Source organism: Capsicum annuum, chromosome 1 (genome assembly GCF_002878395.1).
Source record: "Capsicum annuum cultivar UCD-10X-F1 chromosome 1, UCD10Xv1.1, whole genome shotgun sequence".
NCBI classification, from domain to species: domain Eukaryota; kingdom Viridiplantae; phylum Streptophyta; class Magnoliopsida; order Solanales; family Solanaceae; genus Capsicum; species Capsicum annuum.
The window spans coordinates 44,646,776-44,666,833 of record NC_061111.1 but is presented as its reverse complement, the minus strand read 5'-3'; the positions used below and the strand labels follow the sequence as shown (position 1 = coordinate 44,666,833).

General features: G+C 32.6%; 1 protein-coding gene across 7 annotated transcripts; it reads right to left on the bottom strand.

Annotated features, from left to right (window-relative positions):
• Positions 1–8,189: 8,189 nt before the first annotated feature.
• Positions 8,190–10,007, bottom strand: LOC107874423 (pollen-specific leucine-rich repeat extensin-like protein 1). 7 transcript variants are annotated; one of them, XM_016721234.2, is made up of 3 exons: positions 9,422–10,006; positions 9,040–9,280; positions 8,190–8,332 (listed from the first exon to the last, which is right to left on the bottom strand). In XM_016721234.2, exons 1-3 carry the CDS (start codon positions 9,950–9,952, stop codon positions 8,322–8,324), a joined length of 783 nt encoding a protein of 260 aa, XP_016576720.1. In that variant the 5' UTR covers positions 9,953–10,006; the 3' UTR covers positions 8,190–8,321. The 7 variants fall into 7 exon arrangements, with proteins under 7 accessions (XP_016576720.1, XP_016576705.1, XP_016576711.1 ...); XM_016721219.2 differs by having other exon boundaries at positions 9,044–9,280; XM_016721225.2 differs by lacking the exon at positions 8,190–8,332 and adding an exon at positions 8,430–8,599.
• Positions 10,008–20,058: the final 10,051 nt, after the last annotated feature.

The following is a 20,058-nucleotide window of genomic DNA, read 5'->3' as shown; positions in this document are numbered from 1 at the left end:
TGTTTTGAATTTAGTAATGTGTGGTCACTTGAGAGGTGAATTAGTGATTTGAAAATGTTTAAGTATAGTTACTTGAAAGGTTAACTTTTGTTTTGAATTTAGTTAAGTTTGGTAACTTGTGAAGTGAATTAGTGACTTGAAATGTTTAGGTGTATTTACTTGAAAGGTGAACTTTTGTTCTGAATTTAGTTAAGTTTGGTATCTTGTGAAGTGAATTAGTGACTTGAAATGTTTGGGTGTAGTTACTTGAAAGGTGAACTTTTGTTTTGAATTTAGTTAAGTTTGGTAACTTGTGAAGTGAATTAGTAACTTGAAAATGTTTAAGTCTAGGTACTTGAAATGTGAAGTTTTGTTTTGAATTTAGTAAAGTGTGATCACTTGAGAAGTGACTTAGTGACTTGAAAATGTTGAAGTGTAGGTACTTGAAATGTGAATTTTTATTTTGAATTTTGTAAAGTGTGGTCACTTGAGAGGTGACTTAGCGACTTGTTTCGAATTTAGTAAAGTGTGGTCACTTGAGAGGTGAATTAGTGACTTGGAAATGTTTGAGTGTAGTTACTGGAAAGGTGAACTTTTGTTTTAAGTTTAGTTATGTTTGGTAACTTGTGAAGTGAATTAGAGACTTGAAATGTTTAGGTGTAGTTACTTGAAAGGTGAACTTTTGTTTTGAATTTTGTTAAGTTTGGTAACTTGTGAAGTGAATTAGTGACTTGAAATGTTTAGGTGTATTTACTTGAAAGGTGAACTTTTGTTTTGAATTTAGTTAAGTTTGGTAACTTGTGAAGTGACTTAGTAACTTGAAAATGTTTAAGTATAGGTAATTGAAATGTGAACTTTTCATTTTGAATTTAGTTTAGTTTGGTAACTTGTGAAGTGAATTAGTGACTTGAAAATGTTTAAGTGTAGGTACATGAAATGTGAACTTTTCAGTTTGAATTTAGTTTAGTTTGGTAACTTGTGAAGTGAATTAGTGACTTGAAAATGTTTAAGTGTAGGTACTTGAAATGTGAATTTTCATTTTGAATTTAGTTTAGTTTGGTAACTTGTGAAGTGAATTAGTGACTTGAAAATGTTTAAATGTAGGTACTTGACATGTAAATTTAGTTTAGTTTGGTAACTTGTGAAGTGAATTAGTGACTTGAAAATGTTTAGGTGTAGGTACTTGAAATGTGAACTTGTGTTTTGAATTTAGTAAAGTGTGGTCTCTTGAGAAGTGAATTAGTGAAATGAAAATGTTTCAGTGTAGGTTCTTTAAATATGAACTTTTGTGACTTGAACTAATTACTTGAATATAATTGATTGTGTAGATGGAACCTGATTATAGATGGATATTCAATGAAATAATGGTAATAGAATGGGTCTTAGGATGAAATTTCTTGAAGGTGTCAATCGATTTATTGAACATATCAAAACATTTGATGATTGGTTACTTTTTTCGGATGATTCGTTGTCTTTGTGTTAAATGTGATGGTACAAGCATTCTAAAAGAAGAAGTTGTGAAGGATCATCTTTATAAAGGGTTTCATGAGGACTTTTTAATATTGTGTACTAGTCATGGTGATGTTGAGTAAAATAACTTTGGTATTGGTGAAAGTAGTAGGTTTGCAGGGCATAATAACTATCAAGATACTAGGATGACAGAAATGACACATAATGCTTTTGGGATGCAACATGGGGGGAGATTTAGGGGAAATGTTGAAGATATTCTCAATAGAGAAGCATGTTGTTTTTATGAACAATTGAATGTTGCTAGTCATCCTTTGTTTGATGGATGCTTGCACTCTCGATTGTCTGTTGCTGTTAGATTATTAAGTATTAAATCTGATTGGAATATTGCTGAAGGAGGAATAGACTCAATCATAGACCTTATTACAGAGTTAGTTAACCTCGCTTTAGAGGTTCCTGATTCTTTCTATAGGTCAAAAAGAATGGTGTCAAGTTAGGCCTCTCCTCGGTTAGAATTGATTATTGTGAAAATAGTTGCATATTATACTTTAAGGGAGATGCTAACCTAGAGTTTTGTAAGTTTTTTCAACACCCTCTCTATAAGCATGGTAGTTGTGGAAATATTGATATTAAGGCGATGCATTATTTACCTCTAATACCAAGGTTGAAGAGGTTGTATGCTTCAAACAAATCAGCTCCTCATATGAGATGGCACAGTGAAAATAGAAGGCCCACTGGTGTTATGTGTCATCCATCTGATGGAGAGGCTTGGAAGCATTTTGATGCAACTTATCTTTTGCAGCTGAGCCAAGAAATATTTAAGTAGGATTGTGTGCGGATGGTTTCTCATCTTTTTTTGTTGGTGCTGCGCCATATTCATGTTGGCCTGTATTTATCACCCCATAGAATTTCCTCCTAAAATATTGATGACTAGTCCATATATATTTTTGAATTGTGTTGTTCCTGACCCACATAATTCAAAAAGAGAAATAGATGTCTACTTGCAACCTTTGATTGATGAACTTTATGGCATGAGGGGGTTAAAACTTGGGATATTTCAATTAAATAGAATTTTAATCTGAGTGCATATCTAATGTGGACTATTAATGATTTCCCTGCTTATGGAATGTTGTCTGGGTGGATGACAGCTAGAAAGTTGGCTTGTCCATACTGCATGGAAAATACAAAATCTTTCACATTGAGATATGGCAGAAAAAATTCATGGTTTGATTATCATCGTTATTTCTTGCCACCTAATCATGAGTTTAGGAGACTTAAGAATGCATTCAGAAATAATAGAACTGAACACGATAGTCCACCTCCAAGGTTATCTGGTCATGATATTTGGGAGATAGTTCAGGATTTTCCAAAAGTTAGCGAGGAACCAATGTATAGGTTTGATGGATATGACGTTTTGACATAATTGAACTAAACAAAGTATATTTTGGGAGTTAGAATATTGGCTAGATAATTTACTTAAACATAATATTGATGTCATGCATACTAAGAAGAACTATTTTGACAACTTATTCAATACAGTTATGGATGTTACCGGCAAGACAAAGGATAATCCTAAGCTAGACTTGATTTACCAGAATATTAAAAGCGTAGGGAATTACACTTGCAGGAGGGGCCCAATGGCAATGTTCTTAAGTCTAAGGCTAGTTATACATTCAAGTTGGACCAAAAACAAAAAATATGTGAGTGGGTCCAAAATTTAAAGATGTCCGATGGATATGCCTCAAAATTAGGAAAGAGGGTTGATATGGCACAGGAAATCTTACATGGAATGAAAAGCCATGATTGTCATGTTTTCATGGAACAATTACTTCCAATTTATTTTATTGGTTTGCCTGAAAACAGATGGAAATCGATAGCAGAGATTAGGTTGTTCTTTAAAGACTTATGTTCCACTACATTAAAAGAAGATAATCTGGCTTGAATGGAAAGTAATATTGTTGTTATCACCAACAAGTTGGAGAGGGTTTTTCCACCCAGGTTCTTTGATGTGATGGAACATCTTTCCATTCACTTTGTCCACGAAGCTCGGCTAGGCGGTCCAGTTCAAACTAGGTGGATGTATTCAGGCGAGCGGTAAGCAATTGCAACATATTTAATTTATTAAAAATTCTTCAAATTCATATGTATCTAATTTTATATACTAAACAACTAATCTTAAGATTATGCAGGACAATTGAAAAATTGAAAAGGGGTCCCAAAAATAAATATAGGATGGAAAGCTCTACAGTTGAGGCATATCTTGCAAGAGAAACATCTCAATTTTGTTCATACTACTTTGGTGATCAAGTTGCTTGTTTAAGAAATAGACCGAATCGACATCAGGATGACGAGAATGAGACTTATTTACAACCAATATCAATTTTCAATCAATCTGGTAGTAAGACAAAAAATATCATATTTCATCAGCTCACTACCTTGGAGCACGAATCAGCAACTTTGTATGTCTTGCTGAATTGTCCGAAAATTGTGCCCTCTTTAAAGTAAGGATATTAAATATTAACATATCATATTTATTTACTCATTTCATTAAGGAAACTAATTGTGTTTCACATGTTGGATCTTCAATTCATTTAAGACTCAATTCCACCAAAATCAAGTATATGCATCCTTTACAACATGGTTTACATATGAGGTGTGTAAGTGTACTAATATTTCAATAAATTTTAAACATTTACACATTCTTCAACTAATATATATATAATAACTTTAGGTATACCATTCACCAAATGTGGCCGCATATGGTCAGTTCTTGAAAGATATTTCTTTGGGACTAGTTGAAGATCGTATAATGTCCCATTACACAGTAAATGAATTTATTTTTTACACCGAAGAATGCTCCATAACAAGGAAAACAAACAATAGTGGTGTTTGGGTTAAGGGTGATGATAATATTGATTACTTTGACATCATACAAGAGATCTTAGAAATGGAGTATGCCAATAAAAAATTGTACTCTTTCGATGTAAGTGGTTTGATCCAAGAACAAGAGGCACAAGAGTACTTAAAGAGCATAACATCATTGAAGTTAAGCACAATAGGATGTATCCTGCTTACGATCCATTTATTCTTACGCAAATGCTAAATAAGTGTACTATGCTCCTTATCCATTATGAAGACATAAGTCTGATTGGTGGGCTATAATCAACACAAAGCCCATAGGGCGGGTGAAAGTTGAGATTGTGTTGGAGACTGCGTATCAAAATGAAATGCAGATTGATCACCAGTTAGTAGAGATTGATTTAGTGGATAGTTTGAACCACCCAAAAAATATATTTGGAGAATTAAATATTGCAGAAGAAGAAGCTGAGTGGGTAGAAGATGAGAAAACTTCCAAAGAGGGTGAATGGTTTAGTGGAGAATCTGGAGAGGAGAACTAGTTTGTGTAGGTTGTATTTGTTATCTATTAATGTCTTTATACTTTGTACTATTTACCTTTATGTTTCTTGTTTAAGAATGATATGTACTATTCAGAGTAAGATTACTGTTGTCACTTTTCCATATTTTATGTAGTATTAGAAATATTCTTGTCTTTCTCGTGTTGTTGGAGCGAGCCTAAACTTGCTATGGTTATATAACAATTTCACTAATGTTTTAATACTAATTTAGTGATTTGAAATGTGAATTAGGAACTTGAAATTAGTTACTTGGAATGTGTACTAATGACTTGAAAATGGATATGTGTTCTTTTCACAGCAAATCTTCCTTTTTTTATAAGATTCTAAAAGGGACATTTTCTTATATTCATTTTGTAAGGACTAACTACTTGTTAACTTTATATAATTTAGATGGGAGGTAAAGGTGACAAAGGTAAGCAAAAATTTGAATTTACATAGAAAAAAAAAGAAAAAACAACCTCCACCTTATAGATGACCAACAAGTATTCATATATCTGAGGGTCAGTTAGATAATGTGTTAGCACGATCCTCTTATTCTAGGTCGTCGCATCATTCAGTTCCTACTCCTACGCACATGGGTTCACTTCATGGCTCTATAGAGACCCATTCTTCTCCCATCGCCATGCCACCACCATCACAGTACTATTAGACGATCACTGGCACATACGGTCATCTACCATCGTCTGCAGTACCTTCTACTAGTAGTCACCCACGTACTCACAGTGATTCTGCTGGATCTAGTGGGTTGACTAATCTTCATCTTAGAGGCACACCATCCAGTTCTTCAGATCCACCCATGTCAGTGCATCCAGTAGCACTTGTTCCGCAGTTCGAAGATAAAGATGCTCATCGGAGGCAGTATATTATTTCATATGAAGCAGGGTGAGATTTCTAAATATAACAACATTATTCAATTTTCATTTACTGTATTATTATGATCAATGATATTCATGTTTGATCTTGTGTTGTAGGTTTTTGTCCGATGATAGAATTGCAAAAATTATGACTAAATGCATTTGTCGGCACTTCAAAGGCTATTGAATCAGGCAAAAGGTTCCAGAATTTGATAGAAATGAAATGCTTAAAGAATTTTAGGTAAAGATTTAACTTATCGACTACTTAACAAATTGTTAGAACAAAAAATTGAATATTAAACTTTTGTTTTTGTTGTAGAAATATTTCTGGTGGGATCCAACAAATTACTTTGCTATATGGAAGAATTTTTATAAAAGATCAAGTAACAGAATGAACGGTCTGTTGGATTATGCCAGACAAAATAGGGTAAGACCAAGTTTTATAGATGAAAGAATGTGGCAAGATTATCTTTGCTGTTGGAATAGCGAAGAATACCAAAAGTTGAGTGAAAAAGAAAGAAAGCCAGGACATCGGTCAAGAGTGGCTCTCTACATACTGCGGGAGTTGTTAGTCGGATTATTGTGGAGCAAAAAATGGTATGTAACTTTTACCGCTTTAGTTGTTTGTTTCTGTTTTTATTTTTTATTTTTTGAAGATTAATTATTTTATCACATGCAGGAAAAAAATTAGGTAGGAAAGTAGCTTTTCATGAGGTATTCGAGGAGACCTATGTAAAGAAGAAAAAGAACCCAACAGATGAAGATTTCTGGGTTGAGCCTCGTGTAAAAGCTACCCATATAAGAATCAAATTTTGTAATCATGAATTTTTTTCTCAAAGTTGATATTATTTAAGTACGACTAGTTTAGTATATTTTTAATATTAATTTTAACTTTATTTTGAATATAGGACAAATATATGCAGTTCATTAATGAGTATCGTAGTATTCAACCTCCTGAAAGTCAGAGTGAAACAATACCTTAAGATGTAGAGGAGGATTATTGGAAACAAACTGTGGGTTCTCCAGTTAGAGGCACATACTATCGCTACCATAGAAAATGCTTTAGCGAGAATATTAGGTCTTCATCCGGTGATTCATCCTTTCCCTCATCAGCTGATAAAGAAATCGTTGATTTGCTAAGAAATACAATTTTTCAACTCACTAAAGAGATTGCTGCATAGACTGAGAGGGTGAAGAAGGAGGAGGAAATAGCATCACAAATGAGAATGATGCAGGAGTAGAGCAACTCTTTTCTTCAATCTGCATAGATGCTTCCTCATTGTCCTGGTGATGCAGCTCGGGCTGCAAAAGGCCTAAGCTCACTGGATGATTATTGTGTCAAGGTTTGCAAACTTTAAGCTTCCGCATGACGCCCACTCGATTTCGACCCAACAAGTGGTATCAGAGTCTATGGTTCAATGGTTCGATGAATCAGATTGAGGATATGTTGAGATTAAAGTTGCAACCAATTTGACGATAGTGAAGATATTTTGTTAAAATAAAACTACATGTGGAGAAAAAGTTTCAAACAAATTTAAACAATCCTACTGCTAATCCATCTTTAAAACCAAATTAATTTTCAACCCATGTTTATGAGCTCCAACTTTCAACCCTCGCTTACTTTCAATGCTTGGGCTCCTTTCAACTCGTGCACATACTTTTAACGCATGAGCTCCACTTTTAACCTGTGCCTACTTTCAATGCACAAGACTCACTTTTAACCCTGTTCACTTATAATACAGGGCTCCAATAATGTTAACCCATGCTTTTATTTTTTAACGCATAGGGCTCCAATTTTTAACCCATATCAATTTTTAATCATGATAAACAACAGTGATATATGAAGATCGTGTGAAGGAGGAGGATCAAGAATATGCTGTCAAGAAAATCAAGCCAAAAAGGGGAGATTTGTTAGGATTTTTGTCCTGATTTTCTTACCAAATTTAAGTTTTATTTTTCTTAGAAGGAAAATAAAAATAATACCATAATTACTTATACTTTTCAGAAAGGAAAATCTAGAACCTTTTCATATTTGGCAAATCTCTTTCTAAGAGGAAAGATTTTGGAGCTTTATAAATAAAAAAAACTCTCCATTTTCATACAATAACACTGTAGCATCTATAATGTAGTCATTAACAAGTCTTTGTTTAGGGGGAGATTTCTCCCAATAGGTTTAATGTATTTAAATATTAGGTTTTATAATATGTAGGCCAATTAACCAAAACATGTAATAGTTTTATACTTTTTAGTATTATTTTCTTTGTCGTCTGATTTATTGTCTCAAGGTTCGCTAAACTTTAAGCTTCCGCATGACGCCCTCTCAATTTCGAACCCAAAAAGGTGCAATATACATTATTTCAAAATTATGCAAAAAGTATTATAAATCACAATAATTAATATAAAAATATTTTTCACGTTGGGCCGTGCTAACACAGGTCATATCACCCCTAGTTCTCTTTAAAACACTGAAATATTGACAGATATGTCCAAATTATTATTGCTAAAAACACAACATTACCATGGTAATTAACAACAACAAATATCTAATACAAGATCTGGAAGTAAACAACTAAGCAGCCCATTGGTTTACTCCTCCATGGATAGCTTAATAATCACCTGAAATTATTAATTACAAGAAAAATCATTAATTAGAAAAATAACTTTAATTAGTATGTCAAAATAGAAATATATGGTGGGAAGAAAGTCATTGCTAACTCTTTGAACGAAGACGTTCTTGGGCCGCAGGAAGAGCATCTCTCTCTGTCTATTGGTTCACCTTTAGATCTTCGTATAGATCGTCGAGAAGATGCCTACCTATTGTTATGCCTTTGGATTCGAGATGATGGTATATAGGAACCTCGTGTCATCAAACGACTCTGCCTGCTGCTTCATCATTGATTTTCCCCCATTATGGTACTTTAATAGAAAGATTTTTCAAACAATATACAAAACTTATGTTTAATAATTAATATTGACAGTGACACCTTTAATTTATATATTTCTTAATTCAAAATATCTATATTAAAAAAAAATGAACAAGATGTAATTATCTTCAAATCGGCCCTAAGTATTTATGATGAAGGACCCATCAAAATATTCTTACTGATCTGTCACTTAAAAAAAAAAAAACTTTTCAAAATATTTATCATATTTAAATATTAAGATCAAGACATTCCTTTTCTTTCTCAATTATTCCACTTTCCTACTCCAAGAAAATATATTAGTTATTTAATTAATATACCTCATAAAATCGACTATAGATAGTATTTTTCTTAACGAATGTATCAAAAATCTTAAAATAATAAATAAAAATGATAACTTACTTGCCTGTAAATCAGTACAAGGACTATCGACATCACAATAAGATTCAAGAGTGATCAAGACTTGATTATCCAATTCCTCAGCATATTTATAGCAAGGACAACTAGTGCCAAGTATGCTCTTGAATGTTGGGCAGCATTCGTCAATTGAAGTTGTGTTAAACATGCATGTCTTCACCTTTTCTTTGTCACTAGCTGAGCAACTATCCGAAAATGGGGTGGGAGTCACTGGAGGAGGGGGACTCTGTATTCACAAATATGAAAGATTAAGAAAATATTGATTTTTTTTATTCTTGAATTCCACCCTTACTATTTCAAATAGTACAATTTTATAAAAATGATTGTAGTAGTTTTCTTTAAGAATGTGTCAGCGATGATTACTTACTAGCATACCACTACAAGGGCTATCAACATCACAATAAGCTTCAAGAGTGATCAAGACTTGATTGTCTAAATCCTCAGCATACTTATAGCAAGGGCAACTAGTGCCAAGTATGCTCTTGAATGTTGGACAACATGCATCAATTGAAGTTGTGTTGAACATGCATTTCTTCACCTTTTCTTGGTCACTAATAGAGCACCCCGAAAACGGTGTAGGAGGGGGTGATCTTGGTGGTGGAGGCGGTGGCGAGCGCGGAGGTGGAGGTGGTGGTGAGCGCGGAGGTAGAGGTGGTGGGGGACACGGTGGAGGAGGTGGCGGTGGGCATGGGCGTGGTCGAGGTTGTGGTCGTGGTCGTGGAGGAGGGCATGGCCATGGTCGTGGCCAGGGGAATGGCCACGGCAAATAACATGGGATATCCCATGGGGGTATTATTTGTAACTCGTTTCCCTTACCTGCCACTTCTCTCGCCACGACCACTTGTTGGTGGCTGCAAAATAAAATTGCAGCCACCATTAACATCATGAGCATTTTCATGGTTGTTATTTTTGCAAATGGTTTGTGTTCTACTGTGAAGAGATATGTCCATCTATATATAATAAAATTTTGAATATACTATGGTAGCTATGGCAGTTCACATGAATTTAATATCACACGATACACATGTAGATAACATTTTTTAAAATTATATATTATAGGGTTCATAATTGTAAGTACCTTTTGGTTCTAGTCAAGGTTTTGGTCCTACAATGCAGGGTCTTTTTATTGGAAAATAGTTATTGGACCAGATTTCCCCATAGTAGATTTTTACTACTCTTTTTAGTCTATTAATTTGTCCAACTCCAATATTTTAGTCTATAATACTCAAATAATATGGTGGTTAGGGTTATCATCTGAGAGTGAGTGTACGTTTTGCGTACCTAGAATATCTAAATTATAAACAGAGAAATTCATTTATTTCATAAAATTGAGGGTCCAAGCGTATACCTTACTGGCGTAATCACAGAGCTGGATCTATTCATTTGATATTCGATATCCATTTTAAAACTTAGAGTAATTTAAATTCACGCCACATGTCCATCTAAGGGTTTATCGTCCTCTGTGGTGATTCATAGTTTAACATTAGTTAAATCAACAAGTTCACACATGTCCAATATTAAAATCTTAAATCACTCAACAACCACTAATTAACAAGTTGACACATGTCCAAGATTAAAATCTTAAATCACTCAACAACCACTTCAAATTTCTGTGGATCACTCATTCTGAATCTAACTACGTAAATATTATTCCTTCCGTCCCATTTTATGCATCGCCTTATAATTGGGCACAGAATTTAAAAATTGAGTGATGATTTTATAAAGTTTACAAAATATATTGTCTCTTTTAAAGTTTATTTTTTAGTTGTTTTTTCTCCCAGTAAGGATAAAATGGAGATGTTATCATTAAATAGTTACCAAATAAGAAAAAATGATATTTCTTTTCAGACGAACTAAAAAAAAGTGATGACATATAAAATAGGACGGAGGGAGTATAATCTTTTAGTAGTAGTATTCATTATATTGTCTTGTCAAAAGAGAAAAAAAGTCGTTTTCTGCTTGTAGTTGTCAAGCATTAATGCATTATAGTCTAGTAGAGGAAAAAGTAGAAACTTTTATTTTTTCAATAACTTGTCTTTTTATCTTGAAACAAAAAAGAAGAAACAATAATAAGAATCCAAGGATGTGGGCAAACAATAGTATTAATCATAATTTGGAGATGGTGGTGGGGGTGGCCACGGTAAATAACATGTGAAATTTCATAAAAAGATTTGTACCTCGTTACTGTCATCGTCTATGGCCACTATGACTTTTCTTGCTACGATCGCTTGTTGGTGGCTGTAATAATATTGCAGTCATCATATTAACATCATGGTATTGTCATGGTTGCCATCTTTTCATTGTTGAATAGTTTGTATGTTGGGTTTTTAGATGTGTGAATGCGAAATGAATAGAAACCAAAGGAAATGATGCATGTTAAAAGACACTTTGTCACTTTAAATGGTTGTGACTTTTTCGATGAGTTGTGACTCTTTCGATATGTTGTGACTGTTTAGATAAGGTATGACTTTTCTAATAGGTTGTGACTTTTCCAAGTACCTATTTATTGACTATAAATTGAGAGGACTAGCCGCAGTTTTTTTAAGAAAAATAAAAAATTTCTGAACTCCATCTGCATATTTTTTACAAACAAATATTCTGTCTTTGTGTGATTAGTTGCTGACTTTGCTTTCGACGAAGTTATTGGCGTTTGAGATATCGCTACACCAATAATAGGTATATCCGTTTTATCCTGAGAGGAAGTAATCCATAAACTTGAATACCATGAGATAATTAAATTCCTTAAGGACACACAAAAAAATTGTGGACTCGAATATTTAATAAAGTCCATTGCTTTTCTGTTTTTTAAAATTATTTTATCTGATTTGCTATATTATTTTTGAATACAGGATAATCAACAATCGTAAGGAATTTAATACTACTATTATTTTTTGTGTTCTATTTACAGAGAGCGAAAAAGCTATTTCAGATGGTTGTAGGCACAAGCTATTTGATTTATTAAGTTTTGCATCAAAATCATAAAGGAAAACTTTAGTTCTTGTATCTGTGCGCCTAATTTTTTATAGTATAATTAATCTTGATAAAGGACAAGTGTTTGAAGTAAATCAATTATAAATGACAAAGAAAGGAATTGATGCTTTATTAATCTAAATTAGATTGCAATCATATAATTAGTGCAGTATGAAGCATCATCTTTTCTTAATTCCTAATTTGAAAATGGGACAAGTGATAAGCATCAAGTTAATGATTCTAGAAAAGTAAAGGAAAGAAAGACCTAAGAAATTTAGTTTATGTCGGGATAGTTAGGTTATACTATTAATCATGTAATTTGTGTAATATAATTATATTTTCATTCTATGTAAAGATAAATTATTATATTAATAAAATCTTTATTTGAATAGATCATTGTGTTAACATGTGTGTCTGTTGCTTATATAGTAAATAATTTTGTGTATGGAGTATTTTAACTCATGCACGGAAGATTAAAATTGTCGGTTCTTATAAGTAATAAATTAACGTTCACATTCAAAGATCAGGTAGGACAAACATCTTGATGATTGTAGCACAAGATTAAATATAATTTGATCTTAATTATGGGAGTGGTAATATTCCAACTTCTTGTGCTAGTACATTTCGTATGCATTGAACGGACCAATAAGAGATATCCGTTTATGTTCTAAATATTAATAAATGATTTCTCTAGTCCATTACATGTACTTATACTCTTAATCTTGATATAATTATTATGATCTATGCGGTTTATTTTGTCGTTTTAATCTATTAAAAGGTGAGACTCTTTTGTGAGTCAATATATTCCTAATAGGTTAGATGATGACAAATCACTTAGTGAAATATTAATTAGTTGATAGAACCATGTCTCGGACTTGAGATAGAAGACACCCCTTTATGGTTGCTTAAAAGTTTTCATGTGAAAACCCTACAGGTGGATTTTGTATCCGTCATGTGAAATACGTTAAGCATTATAAATAAAGGATTAAATTAATCAATGAGTTAATTTTTTTTAGAAAATTTAATTTAATTGATTGGTGTTGGTAATTCGAAATTAAATCGAGGAGTGCGATTACAGATTTTTAGTGGAATAATATGTAATTTATTATGATATGATAATTCATTCGTTACTGAATTAATATCATAATGGAAAGTCTCAGTTAATAAATCTACGGTCCCTACTATGTCTGATTAACTAATCAATTTTGAAAAGAAAAAGGATTATTTTTAGAAGAAGTAATATTACTGGTCTCTTATATAAAGGGTCTTGAATATCAATAAACAAGGTTTTAATAATCAATTAAAGTGCTGAAAACATTTTGCCCTTAATGGGGCTAATTAAGGCAAAAACGTTTTGTTCATTATAGTGCCATTAAGGAAGAAATAATAGGACAAAAACGTTTGTCTTTTCCCTTTACTTCTTCAATAGAAGATTGGATAAATAAGGGAGTCTTTTCCAGTAAAGTGGAATAATCCTTTTTCAGTAAAAAAAATAAGTCACTTGCCCACACAAATGTTGATTAAAAGAGTTAATCAGGAAGTAGTAGAAGGCAGCAGACCTGGCTAACAAGGTGTTGAACGAACTGTGTGAAAGCTTTAAGAGGTAAGTTTTCTGATTTTCATTTTGGTTATGTTATCTAGATATTATGTAAGCCATTGATCTTGCAGAATTGTTGCTTCTGCTGTGCATGTTCTAACAATTGGTATCAGTAGTTTTCTTACATCTGCTAGATAATGTAAAAGAAATTGATTGATTTGTTGTATATATTTTGGATAATAGTTGTATAAATCATGTTGTTGTTGGCTGTTTTTTCATGTTTTTGATATCATGTTGTTTCTGGCTGCTTTTCATGTTTTTGATGATGTTATTGATTTCAAGAGAATCTAAGTTTATCATCAAGAAAGCATAAAACGAATTTTGCACAGTTTTGTGAAAAATAGTTTTGTGGATTAAGGGAAAAAAATTATGATAGAGTTTCAACTAAACCCAGTCATAGTCGTTACTCACTGTATGAATAGTAGTAGTAAGGCCAAGCAGTGCAGGTAGCTCTACTGATCCTTGCAACAGCTCGGTCAATAATTGCCGATTTGGTCGGTTTTGAAGTTTTTCAGTTATGACAAATTCCGAATGACTTGAAATTTGGTAGGTTTATTGGAAATAAGCCACTAAACAATACTCACAAATAGATGTGACCCAGGTCATTTTTTGATCGTTCGGGGTCGTTCTGATGAGTTTTTGAATGTTTTTATGTTTTCGGAAAAATTAAAAATTCTGAAAAAATTATCTTTTGCAAACCAGTGGTGATAGGGATCATTCCTTATGATTTTCAATGGTTAATAACAGTAAATAATATGAGTTTACATGTTGACATAGGTCATCTTCTCCATCGGATAAACTTGTATAGTGTAATACTGTTTTATAGTCTCTTGTTTTTGATAACTTGTATTAACTTTCCAACTAAATTACATGTTGGTTCCATGGTACAGAGACTTATGAAATGTGATATTTATCTAACTTAAATCAACAGTTTACTCTCTAACTGAGTTGGTTCTGTTTTATTTAAGAGATCAAATATCTGACATTACATGTATATTTGCTTAAATAGTTAAGTTTCCCTAACGATTCTAATTGTTTATGTGCATGATTATATGTGCGATATTTTTTAAGAATTTTATTATTCTGCAGCATGTCTAATGATCTGTTTTAATTGGAATATATAACAGATTAACCATGTTTTCGTTCAATTCCTTAACTTTTTTCATGAATCAAAATAAACTAGAAGGCCCTAACTATGTGGACTGGAAATGTAATTTGGATATTATTCTTACTGCTGAGGGCTTTAAATTTGTGTTGATTGAGGAATGTCCTGTTAAGTCGGATAAACCCACTGATGATGAGATTAAAGCCTAAGGGAAAGTGCTATCATTGCAAGCAACCTGGTCGTTATAAGAAACAATGTCCCGGCTACATAGCAAAGATGCAGAAACAAGATACATCTTTTTCATATGTCGTTGTAACATTTTTAGCAGCTGTTTCTACCCAATTTTACTCTATAGATTCGGGAGCCACTAATCATATCTGCACATCCTTGCAGGGGTTTCAGGAAACAGGACGCCTAAGTGAAAATGAACTGAACGTGTTTCAAGCAAATAGGGAACCAACACCAACCTTAGCAATAGGAAATATTTCTATTTCATTTAGTAGTTCTAGAGTTTTAAGACTGGATAATATTCTTTACATACCTTCTATAAGAAGGAATTTACTTCCAGTTTCAAGAATAATGGATGCTGGTTATAATGTTTATTTTGTTAATGATTGTGCAATTATTAAGTTTAATAAGCATTTTATTATTTCTGTTCCTAAAATCCATGATTTGTTTGTATTTGAGGTTTCCCATGATATGCTACAAACAATGGAACTTAATAATGTTGATCAATCGCATAAAAGAAAATGTATTTCAGAATTGAGTGAAACATACTTATGGCACTTACGTCTAGGTCATATTAAAATAAATAGAATTTCACGGTTGGTTTCTGATGGACCTTTGAGTTCATTGAAAGTAGAGGCACTTCCAACTTGTGAATCTTGTTTAGAAGGTAAAATGACCAAGAGACATTTTTCTTCCAAAGAAAATAGAGCTGGTAATAAGTTAGAATTAATTCATACTAATTTGTGTGGTCCTATGAATGTACAAACAAGAGGTCGTTTTGAGTATTTTGTGACTTTCACAAATGATTACTCAAAATATGGATACATTTATTTGTTGCATCATAAATTTGAATGCTTTGAAAAATTCAGAGTCAGAAATTACATCTCAATATTCTGCTCCAGGAACACCACAACAAAATGGTGTGGCAGAACGACGAAATAGAACTCTTATGAAAATAGTTAAATCAATATTAAGTTATTCAGATTTGCCTTTTTGTTTTGTAGGTTATGCATTAGAAACTGCAAATTATATTCTGAACTTGGTCCCTTCAAAATTAGTACTTTTAACCCCATCTGAATTGTGGAGTGGGCGCAAGCCTAGTCTATGGCATTTCGAGTTTGGGGTTATCCAGCACATGTGCTAAAAGGAAAAACTGACAAATTGAAATCTAGGACAGAAGTGTTCATTTTTATTGGATATCCAAAAGGGACGAAAGGGGGTTTATTTTATTGTCCTAAGGAACGAAAGGTAATTATTTTGACAAATGCTAGATTTCTTGAAGAAGATTATTTAATGAACCATGTTCCTAGAAGTAAAATTATTTTACAGAAATTGAGCACTAGAATAATGAATAATGAAACACAAGAACAAATTTCAAAAATCATTATTGACATACCACTGCATCCACGTAGTGGGAGAAATGTCAATAGGCAAGAGTTTGCACAAGAGCAAACACTTGACACTACACTACCTTAAAGTAGTGGGGGTAACATCGAGCTGTCTGCAATTGTGGAGGAAAACGTTCAGGATAATGTCGACGAACCTGTCTCAGTGCAGGATGACATTCAGGGTGTTCAAAATTTAGTTCCAAATATAGCAGATCTGGTAGTGACTCATCGTCGTAGTGGAAGAATTATTAGAAAACCTTTATGGTTTGCGCTTTTGGGAGAATCATACGATAGAATTCCTGAAGAGCCTAATACGGAACCTCTTAATTATGTTGAAGCGCTACATGATAAAGATGCTAAAATGTGGGTTGTTGCTATGAAATCTGAAATGGATTCTATGTATTCCAATTAAGTCTGGGAACTTATAGAACCACCTGCGGGAGTCAAACCCATTGGATGTAGATGAATCTATAAGAAAAAGAGAGGTGTGGATGGAAAAGTGCAAACTTTTAAGGCTAGGCTTGTTGCGAAAGGGTTTACTCAAAAAGAAAGAACTGACTATGAGGAAACTTTTTCATCGGTAGCTATGCTTAAATTCATTAGGTTTCTCTTATCCATTGTTGCTCATTATGATTATGAGATATGGCAAATGGATGTCAAGACTACTTTCCTAAATGGAAGTCTTGACGAGTGCATTTATATGGCACAGCCAGAAGGTTTCATGAAAAGTGAAAATGGACATAAGTTTTGTAGACTTAAGAAATCCATCTATGGTTTGAAACAAACATCTAAAGCATGGAATACTTGTTTTGATAATCTAGAGCATCTAGAGCATCATGCGTTTATAAAAAATAGGATGGATACAGAGTAGCATTTTTAATTTTGTACGTAGATGACATGTTACTCGTAGGAAATAATGTGAGCATATTGAATTCTATTAAGCAGTGGTTGTCCTCGTGTTTTGATATGAAAGACTTGAGAGAAGCGGCTCATATCCTTGGGATCAAGCTTATGTGAGATCGCAAACAAAGGATATTAGGCTTATCTCAAGCACTTTATATTTATACTATTCTTGTAAGATTTAGCATGCAAAATTCCAAAAAGGGATTCCTTCTTTTTAGGCATGGAATTACTAAATAAAAAGATCAGTCACCCAAAACGACTGATGAGATAGAGAGAATGAAGGCAGTCTCTTATGCTTCAGTTGTGTGGAGTCTTTTGTATGCTATGTTGTGCACTGGACCTGATATTTGCTTTGCGGTAGGCGTGGTTAGTAGATTTCAGTCTAATTCCGGGCAAGAATATTAGACTACGGTTAATCATATAATCAAGTACCTTAAAAGGACTAGGGATTACATGCTTTTTTTTCACTCTGGGAATCTTGTACCTGTTGGGTATACTGATTCAGATTTTCAGTCGGATAAAGTTTCTAGAAAATCTACCTCAAGATATGTGTTTATTGTAGGAGGGAGCCATTATTTGGAGGAGTATCAACCAATCATGTGTTGCTGATTCGACTTTCATGGTGGAATCAACAACACATGATTGCTTGATAAACGATTTCTCTAGTCCATTACATGTACTTATACTCTTAATCTTGATATAATTATTATGATCTATGCGGTTTATTTTTTCGTTTTAATCTATTAAAAGGTGAGACTCTTTTGTGAGTCAATATTTTTTAATAGGTTGGATCACGACAAATCACTTAGTGAAATATTAATTAGTTGATAGAATCATGTCTCGGACTTGAGATAGAAGACACCCCTTTATGATTGCTTATAAGTTTTCACGTGAAAACCCTATAGGTGGATTTTGTATCTATCATGTGAAATAAGTTAAGCATTATAAATAAAGAATTAAATTAATCAATGAGTTAAATTTTTTCAGAGAATTTAATTTTATTGATTGGTGTTGGTAATTCTAACATGGAGAGTTAAATAAGATGTAATGGTAGATTTTAAAATTAAATCGAGGAGTGCAATTATAAATTTTTAGTGGAATAATATGTAATTTATTATGATATGATAATTCATTCGCTACCGAATTACTATCATAATTGAAAGCCTCAATTAATAAATCTGTGATCCCTACTATGCCTGATTAACTAATCAATTTTGAAAAGGAAAAAGATTATTTTGAGAAGAAGTAATATTACTGGTCTTCTATATAAAGGGTCTTTAATATCAATAAACAAGGTTTTAAAGATCAATTAAAGAGCTGAAAACATTTTACCCTTAATGGGGCTAATTAAGGCAAAAATGTTTTGTTCATTATAGTGTCATTAAGGCAGAAATAATGGGACAAAAACGTTTGTCTTTTCCCTTTACTTCTTCAATCGAATATTGGATAAATAAGGGAGTCTTTTCCAGCAAAGTGGAATAATTCTTTTTCAGTAAAAAAATAAGTCACTTGTCCACATAAGTGTTGATTAAAAGAGTTAATCAGGAAGTGGTAAAAGGCAGCAGACCTGGCTAACAAGGTGTTGAACGAACTGTGTGAAAGCTTCAAGAGGTAAGTTTTTTTATTTTCGTTTAGCTTATGTTATCTAGATATTATGTAAGTTATTGATCCTGCAGAATTGTTGCTTCCGTTGTGCATGTTCTAACAGGAATAGAGTAATTTATTTATATATTTGTGTAAAGGAAACTTTTCAACTACGAATTCAATCTAAGAGATGTGCAATGTGGCAGAATCATGTTATGAGGCCATGCCAAAGACAAATCATTGTCATTTATTGAGAATGATTTTTTCAACTAATATGTTATTCACCTTAACAACTTGAAAAGAAATATGTGTTGCAGAATTAAATTGTTGCTATATACTTGTTGTATCGTTTGTGCCTGATTTTTAGAGATTAAAATCTTTTAATTTTCAACTCTTTCAATTTGAAGAATATAAAATTTTATCAAACAAATAGTTTGTGTATTTGATTTGAAGAATATAAAAATTTCACTGATTCATAAAATACTATGTTTGTATGATAATTCTGATTTGAAGAATATAAAAATTTCATCAGAAATACTAAATTTAAGCGATGCAATAAATATAAAAACTTCATTGTTAACTAGAAACAGTGTGAATAAAGATACATTTTTTATTGTTAGTATTCTGCAATTTTAAATTGTCTATCAAAATTTTGACGATAAAAATGACTAATAAAATAATGTCAATTCTAAAACGACAAATGTTATGGCGATAAATATTGCTTCATCGAGCCATTCAAATACTGCTATTACACCGATAAAGAAACTAGAAAAATCTCTTGTACAAAAGAAAGAGCAGACGAAGAAAAAATTCAAAGCTATACAATTTGTATTGAAGTTGATTACAAGCTCCGAATTACCAAATTATGGAAGAATAAGAAAAAGAATCAGGCAAACTTGATGGAAGCAATTGATGAGATTATAAGTATGTGTGTTATGTTCACTGAATGCAATCTAGTTGAAAATTCAAATGAATTGTGGTTTGATTCAAGTGTCATTCAACATGTTTGTGAGGACAAAAAAGTTTTTGCTACTTATGATCTCGCGAGTTTCGAATAAGTAGTCCTCCTAAAAAATATTGCAACAATCAAGGTTGAAGGAAGTGGGAAGATATTTCTAAATATGACTTTAGGCTAGGTGTTGACTCTCAACAACGTTCTCCATATTCCTACTTTTAGAAATAACGTAGTATCGACAGTACTTCTCGTTGAAAATGGATTTAAGTGTGTA

Bases quoted from the DNA above. Each gene is read 5' to 3' on its own strand.
- LOC107874423 (XM_047396410.1), bottom strand. From the start codon at position 9,952: ATGAAAATGCTCATGATGTTAATGGTGGCTGCAATTTTATTTTGCAGC. The intron at 9,281-9,421 runs GTAAGTAATCAT...TTGTGAATACAG, and splicing joins GCCCTTGTAGTGGTATGCTA to AGTCCCCCTCCTCCAGTGAC. The intron at 8,633-9,043 runs GCAAGTAAGTTA...TTTCTATTAAAG, and splicing joins GTCCTTGTACTGATTTACAG to TACCATAATGGGGGAAAATC.